General features: G+C 40.1%; 1 protein-coding gene across 2 annotated transcripts; it reads right to left on the reverse strand.

The window, feature by feature from the left end:
- Positions 1-349: 349 nt before the first annotated feature.
- Positions 350-7,593, reverse strand: LOC110503524 (short stature homeobox protein 2-like). 2 transcript variants are annotated; one of them, XM_036961891.1, is made up of 5 exons: positions 6,894-7,593; positions 5,351-5,559; positions 3,061-3,118; positions 2,445-2,554; positions 350-1,906 (listed from the first exon to the last, which is right to left on the reverse strand). In XM_036961891.1, exons 1-5 carry the CDS (start codon positions 7,138-7,140, stop codon positions 1,613-1,615), a joined length of 918 nt encoding a protein of 305 aa, XP_036817786.1. In that variant the 5' UTR covers positions 7,141-7,593; the 3' UTR covers positions 350-1,612. The 2 variants fall into 2 exon arrangements, with proteins under 2 accessions (XP_036817786.1, XP_021437554.1); XM_021581879.2 differs by having other exon boundaries at positions 2,445-2,533; positions 6,894-7,554.
- Positions 7,594-7,880: the final 287 nt, after the last annotated feature.

Raw genomic sequence — 7,880 nt, forward strand, 5'->3', positions numbered from 1 at the left:
TAACACGTTGCTAAACGGGCCTGACACAACTGGATCAAACATATCAAAACATTAATAATTGATGTAGCCTCCCATAAAAGTCTGTATAGGCTAGGCCTATGACCTGAATACAATCGATTGTAGTAGCAGAAGTAGTATGAGTAATAGGCTAAATAATAATAATACATCTTAGCCTATTTTAAAAAATTGTAATAATACCCTTAGTGTAAAAATAATATGGAATAATTATACAGCAATAACAATCTGAAATGAATTTAAAATAAAAAAATGTTTATCCATCGAAACCAGGCTACACCCCACACTAGAGAAAAAAATGTAATGAAAAAAGGAATGTAAACAGAGGCTATCATAGAAAGAAACTTCAGTTGATTTATTCTATGAACCGAAAACATTTTGTTTAGGTGAGTTCACGTTTCACATAAGTGATGAAAAAAGTTAAAGAATTTCTATATTTTTAGAAATCCGTGCCTCAGGTAGGCTACGTTCACTTTCACTGTTATAAAAAAATCAACATTACATAGCCTACAGAATGCACATTATTTTTACACACGGAAGGAAAGTAAAATAGAAAACATGAATGCTCTCACAATGCATTCATAAGCCACAAAATAAAAATAAAAAATAATGCATGTTTCTTGTGTATTAACATATTTTACATATGACCCGTACCGTCTCACATATAGCCTAATGAAATTATTGTCCAAATATTTGTTGTTCTTAAAAAGTGACATTATATTGCCCTTTCAGTAGGTCGGATCACTCGCAAATTCACTCATTGCATTGGATAAAACTTCATAGATTAACTGAAGTTCACCATTTACAAAATAATGGAACATTTGTGGCAAATGTTTGAATTTCACACATCCATGCATGGCTAGAAGCCATGAGGTCCAAATACTGTGACATTCAAGTGAGAGCTTCGGTAGTTCCTCAGAGTGTCTGTATGTCTGATGTCCATGGAGGGAGAGCCATGAGAGTGAAATGGAACCGACTCAAATTACGTCATCTGTGAGGAAAGACATTCATGCAACACTGCAGAGGAGTTTTCATTTGGACAAGAAGAAAAACAGAAAAAACCTGTCACATAAGGGTATTTTTTTGTCTCTCTATCCGTTCACGAACATCTGCTGTTTCCTTTACAGATATTTTTTTTTTGAAATATAGCGAGGCCAGCCTCTATAGTTTCAAAAGGAAATAATAATATAGCCTAATAACGAAAAACAACGCGGAATAGTTCGACTTGTTACACACAAAAAAATCGAACGTCCCAGCGGCATCGTTCCTCTTGGCAATCTTGCTCGTTGACAACACCCTTGTTTCACGTTGGTGCAGTTCCCACGTTGCATTGTGAAAATGTAGCCTACATCATCTCCCGCCCTTTTCGTTGAGATCCACAATTATTATCGATTTCACAGTCTGTTATCTTTGTTTAATCTCATAAATAGCCTATTTCTATAGTTATACATGATGTCCTTCATTAAAAAAAAAAAACATAAATATGTCCTTGCTTTCACTTTGTAAGCCTTTTTTTTAAGTCGCACTGCCTTGTCGATTACTCTCAGTCAATAATGTAGGCATTTTAGACGCCATAGACGCCTTGTTGCACGCCTAGTCACAGTCCCAGAGCTGCCGCGTGTTTTTTGGCCTTGAGTCTCAGATCTGCAATACTGGAGTTTTTGTTGGTGTTTTTGGCGGCTGCAGCTGCGGCCACAACCGAGGCAGCAGAGGCGGATTCAGCCGCGAGCGTAGCCAAGGGCAAACCAAATGGCGGGCCCGGAAACATCATGTAAGGAGCGTGCGCTGCCAGGTGAGAGTGCAGGTGATGGTGCGCGTGGGCCACCGCGCTGTCCAACTGCAGTTGCGCCTGGACCTGAAAGGAGAAGGGCGGCACGTTGCAATGACTATCCTACGGACGCACGGATGGGGAAGAGAGGGGAGAAACACATTAGCTAACTTGTGGAAGGCTGTCTTGTATTCATTTCATCAAGTATTCATTGGGTCCAATTCCATTTACATTACATCCAATAATATGAATATGAAAAGGGAATTTTCAATTCATATTTCAAGTCCTTTTCTGCTGGAATTTAGATGGAATTGAATCCAACCCGTCTGTATGTTAAGGGAGAACATGTTTAATGCAAGCCCATATACAGTACACTATATCCATTGAATCAAATCTACCACCATTTGAGAACACCATTTAAAAATCCCTTACAACCGGGGGATTTTCTATCAACATGTTTTGTGGCATTGGCTACAATGGGTATTCACTCGAGGGTCTGATAACAAGCCTTAAAGGCCTTATAAGATTACCTGAATACGATTTTTGTAACCCCCTATCATTAGAACACTGATGTTGTCCATTCCACTTGGACAAGGCCTGTGCCAAGACAGCAGTCTGGGGATTGGTTTCGTCAAAGACTGCATGCTTCAAAGTAACTTGCCTGTTGGAATGGCATCCGTAAGGCCCCCACGTTGACATATGGCGCTACACGACAACCTTCAAACTGACTCGCGGCTCCAATGAGAACTCCTGGAAGAAAAGATAGGACATCTGTAAGGGAAATAGTCTCCATATTATAATTGAGGCAAATATTTATACTCTGAAAACAACGAATAATTCCATTATACAAAATAATGGAGTTAAAATAGCACAACAGGATAAAGATGCAGGGAGCCTACTGCCATGAAAACTCCATCTAGATGTTTTGCATATATAGCCTATAGCAGGGCTCTCCAACCCTATTCCTGGAGAGCTTACCGTCCTGTAGGTTTTCGAGCAAACCCCAGTTGCAACTGACCTGATGCAGTTTATCAACCAGTTAATTATTAGAATCAGGTGCGCTAGATTAGGGTTGCAGTGAAAACCTACAGGACGGTAGCTCTCCAGGAACCGGGTTGGAAAGCCCTGGCCTATAGTCGTTGTGCATTTGATGCATTTCAATTTGTAGGCACGCTTATGGTTTTCATACATGTTCTTTTATCCCTCTCCAAATGTAAACCCTTATTATCATCGCGCCAAAATAGGATATTGCAGGTGGACAAATAATAGAAACGCACCTTTGTGTAACTGATTCTCCTGCTTTCTGCATTTGGCCCTCCGGTTCTGAAACCAAACCTGCGGGGAGAGAAATTAATTAGTGACCGTGATTGGCAGCTGCTTGTGAGGGCATGTGTAATTCCGCTCAAAATGACTACAACCGCAGAAAAAAAAATATCCCAAAGGAGCCCTGAAATATTAATGCAGGCGCTTAACACCAGATTTTAATTATTACATTTACAACAAGGGGGCAAGCTAAATACAACGTAAGAAAGTAGACCACAATGAGATGGTGGGACATTATTATCATATTATAGCGGTGTAAACACGCTTGTTCGACATTTGCAGGCTATATTGGACCAAAATAATTTACCTTCTCAGCACCGGTTTCATCTTTCTATAGATTAGCGTCCCAGAAGAACCGAATTGCTTCTCTGATATCGGATAGCAGCATGTGATTACGGCTTTGGACATCTGAGCAACGCGATCTGAGAAAGGCTCTCTCGTTAATAGCTGGTGAAATTAATTACCTTAATCTGCAGGAAAATCTATGTTACTGAAGCATTTACATTCTTTACAGTTTCGTTTAATTACTGCCATAACACGCCCTACACAAAGCTCTTTTTGAGGATAGCTCTTTTATTTTATTTCTGTTCATGAAAAGCATAATTTCCCGAGTAGTAGGCTATCTTAGAACGGAGATAAGGCGTCTCATTACTATGATAATCTACTTTGAATCCCCTACAAAGCTGTGGATAAATTATCCCACAACACAGTTTATCAATTTTCCTTTTTCATTATGGATAGAATAGAAATTATATTGATAAGTCTATCAATATAGATTACGCTCCAACCTCACATTTTGACCACGTAGCCGTGTCAACACAGCAATATAACATACATCTCGTGTCTTATTGGTTTTATTATAAATCTTTATGTTATGGTCGTAGAATGAAAACAGAGGCAAGAAGCCCACCATGAAGTGAGTAAATATGTTACTACTTTTTTTAAACAAAAATAAATTGTCCTTTGTGCAGGAAATTGTCCTTTCATCCCTGCATGCAACTGTGGCTAGAAAAGGGCCTCATAAATCGCATGGTCGTTTACATCATGTACTGAAAATAGAAAGAGCGGCAGATCTTGATTTGGGAGGAAAATAATACATAATTTATGTAAATCCTCGAGCTGTGCTCCTTGCACTCGCCTTGCTTGTGACACAATACGCCTTGGTAAAATTCCAACTCTCGCCGGGAGACGTTGCAAAAAACGCTTGCTTTAACTTTTTTGGGGGAGGGAGGTCTTTTGGGCCCGTTTTATGATATTTTAGAAAGAACCGACATATTCAGTGAATAAATACTCGCTCCGTTGTCTCCCTGGGCCAAGGCATAAGAGATGAAAGAGGCTGAAATAAGATATTATGGGGTTTGATAAATCAAATCAGAACCGATGTCTATGTTCATTGTCATTGCCCGGCTCAGTCGCTCTTCTCCCGTTACACAGAGATTGAAGCCCCCCCTCTCCAAAACGGCTTATTGGGTTTCAGTAGTACAGATGGTCTTTCCCGGTGGAAAAAATAAAAGACAGATGTATCTCGTGCGAGCAACATATAGGCTACTAATAAAGCGAAGACAAATATTGTGTTTGTTTTCTTCAGGAATTTGAATATCTGATTTAAAAAAGCGTTTCTTAATCAAAATAATCGTATAATAATAGTTTTAACAAAACTGTAATCTAAAACTTGGCACAATATGGAGCGCAGAATAGGCCCTAATTGAGATTCTGTATAGCTTTATTATATTTTTTTTAATGGAACAACATCTCTCTTTCTTTCTTTCTTTCTTTCTTTCTTTCTTTCTATCTTTCTTACTTTTCTCTCTCTCTCTCTCTCTCTCACACACACACACACGCACACGCACACGCACGGCATTTTCAGAAAATGAAATTAGATCAATTTAACCATTTTAATGTGAGTTTTTTTGCCAGGCTAATACTACATCCATGATAAAATGTTGCTCAATTGCTTATAGTATCACATTTTAGAATGGTGCTATGCCTCCAAAAAATGTAATCCCAAATAACTTCAAGCCACAAGAAACATGTCAATAAACCCCATTCTCTAGAGACCTGTAGTTGGTACATGGTTTCCCTCTGTGCTTAAAAGTATAGTCGAGAACATGAGGACAACTGTTCCTCTCTAGCCAGCATGCATAACATCATCGGGTTCGCTTTTGTAAAATAGTCCTAATATGAGCAACAAACGATATCTTTACACACAGAGTAAAAACGAAAATAAGATAGAGAGCCCCTTACTTGTACTCGAGCCTCGGACAACCCTAACCGCTGGCTCAGCTCTTCGCGCATGAAGGCATCAGGGTAATGAGTCTCATCGAATAGCCGCTCTAGCTCGTTCAATTGCTCCAGTGTAAAGTTAGTCCGACTTCTCCTCTGCTTGATTTTAGTCTGTGCCTCGTCCTCCATTTGCTTTGTGTCCTCTTTTCTCTCTTTCATGTGCGTGGTACCTACAGAGAGGGGTAGCAGCAAATGAATGAGGGTGAGGAAAAAGGCCTCAGCTATACAAGGGTAGAGGAGGAGGCATCACACGACCTTCCTAAAGCGAACATGTGGATCCATCCTCCCAAGCATTACACAAATATCAGCTTCGAATGTTTCGTGGTCCTACAGAAAGGTCTTCAATTATTAACTCCTAATAAATATGCATAAAGGTGCACACTACTGTACGTCCGATCGCTCATCATAGTTAGGGTTTTCCTGTGTCCTACAGCTCGGTTGATATTTTCATGATGTCACTACAATGGTATTGTAACCACTAGGATATGATTTAGGCCTACCGGGTATGCAAGTGTGGGGTTCATCTCATTTTATCTGCCCAATGCAACTCTCCACGGTTGTATAAAGTGAAACGACTGTGATTAACGTTTGAAGATGTAAAAGATTCCCATCCCAGCTAATGGAACAATTAGGCAATTCTTTTTTTTTTAGGCCAATGAAATTAGTGATCAATATGATATAGCGAAAGAGCCTGCATGCTTTAAAGCAACATCTTGGGTTATTAATACTCTATTTAAAAAAAAGTATGATTATTATTAGGATGTATAATTACTTATTACATAATCAAATGAAATTATTATTGAAAATACATATACACCAGATTAATATGAATCATTTCTGCTAGGCCTGTTGATTTTAGTGCTATTGGATCATTTAAATAGCCATATTTTTTTATCCAGCCTTTTTGTCTTTATGCGGTTGATGAGTATCTCTACAACACCTTTCTTCTTGCTACTGAAATTGCATCGAGCGTCAGAGTGGGTTACACAGTGACCAGCCATGATAATTAGTAAATTCCAAAATAAATGCGTTGATCTTTTAAAAGCATGCTATACCATTTATCTTCAGACAGAAAAGCACTTAACCGGATAGGCCTACCTAATTCAATTATGGGCCTGATATTACACACAACATTGCATTACACAGTGACTACACCTTATGACAACAACCAGGCTATAAACTTAAGCTTAATTTTAGTGTCACCCAGTCACTTGAAGCCAACCCGGTAATTGGGAAACATTCCAAATACAAAAGAATGATAAACCATGCACGTAGGCCTATAAACGTATACCCTTTTTTTCTAAGCGATATACACAAAAACATGCATGCTTATTTTCTTTGACTAGGCACGCGACATGCTTGTCAAAGTTATTATTGTTTTAGCGCACGGGATATTCCTAAAATATAATTCAAGAACATTTAACTTTGTATAACCTCAAAGCAGTTACATTTGAGTAAATCACATAAGAAAACCGTATGAACGCATAGCATTAGGCTAGTTTACCATCGATCGGTTTCGGGCTTCCCACATCCCTGGTCCTCTCTGGTCCCAGCATGTCCGGTTCCCTGCCTGGCGATCGCGCGTCTACCCGAGCGATATCGTTCATTTCCTCGCGATTCGGTTCGTTGGCGACACCCTCCCTGGCACGCGCGGATCCGGTCTCCAGCACCTCCCGGTACGTGATCACCTCCTTCTTTTCCTTCACTTTCTGATCAAAAGACTTCGACACAAATGCGGTAAGTTCTTCCATCACTGCTCCAAGAAATCTCCCCGTCTTGTTCTCTGACGCTTTCTCTCGTTTTCTCTCTCTCTCTCTCAGTTGCACCACAGCTTAAGACATCAAGAGTGTTTATTTTAGTCGACCTAAATGCAAGGTGGTGTTGTTGCCAACTCTGTATCTCGTGCTGCAGCTAAATGTATAAGATCTCCGCCAAATGTCTTCTTGCTGCGGAGTTCCAACCTGCTGGTGATCAGCTATTGAAGTCACAGTATTTATACTTTGTAACGCCTGCCCCTTGATCCGTGCAAATTACCTCCCCTCAGGATGCCTGGATGAGCCCCCTTCCCTTCGCCATATACCGACAGCCTCGAAAAACACATTAGCAGCCCTTCAGATTTCACATCATTCTTACGAGGTTGCTATTGGCCATTAATCCAAGATTGACAAGAAGGACTCATTAATTTAATTAAGCGTGGATTCGTTGCTATTGTTCTGAGTTAGTATTTTAAACACCAGGGAGATGGGCAGGATCTCTGCAGGGGTGTGGCTAAAACTGAAAATGACAAGCTTGTTCGGGGAGCATAACGGAGCTTCCTCCAAATCTCTGCGATCTGGGGAAAAAAAAGACACTGACAGTGATACGGAGAGAGAAAGGTAAAGTCTCGACCAACTGGGAGGCTGATGGTGGAGGCTCACCATAGCCAGACACACACCTTGACTAACATGCAACGATATGTTTGTTCTGTATGTACTCGAATAAGAGCGACTAA

The sequence above is a fragment of the Oncorhynchus mykiss genome, chromosome 24 (assembly GCF_013265735.2).
Source record: "Oncorhynchus mykiss isolate Arlee chromosome 24, USDA_OmykA_1.1, whole genome shotgun sequence".
Classification (NCBI taxonomy): Eukaryota; Metazoa; Chordata; class Actinopteri; order Salmoniformes; family Salmonidae; genus Oncorhynchus; species Oncorhynchus mykiss.

Excerpts from the sequence above, each read along its gene's own strand:
- LOC110503524 (XM_036961891.1), bottom strand. The coding sequence starts at position 7,140 with ATGGAAGAACTTACCGCATTTGTGTCGAAGTCTTTTGATCAGAAAGTG. Across the intron at positions 5,560-6,893 it reads AAGCCCGAAACCGATCGATG|GTACCACGCACATGAAAGAG; the intron begins GTAAACTAGCCT and ends CCCTCTCTGTAG. Across the intron at positions 3,119-5,350 it reads TGTCCGAGGCTCGAGTACAA|GTTTGGTTTCAGAACCGGAG; the intron begins GTAAGGGGCTCT and ends CTCTCCCCGCAG.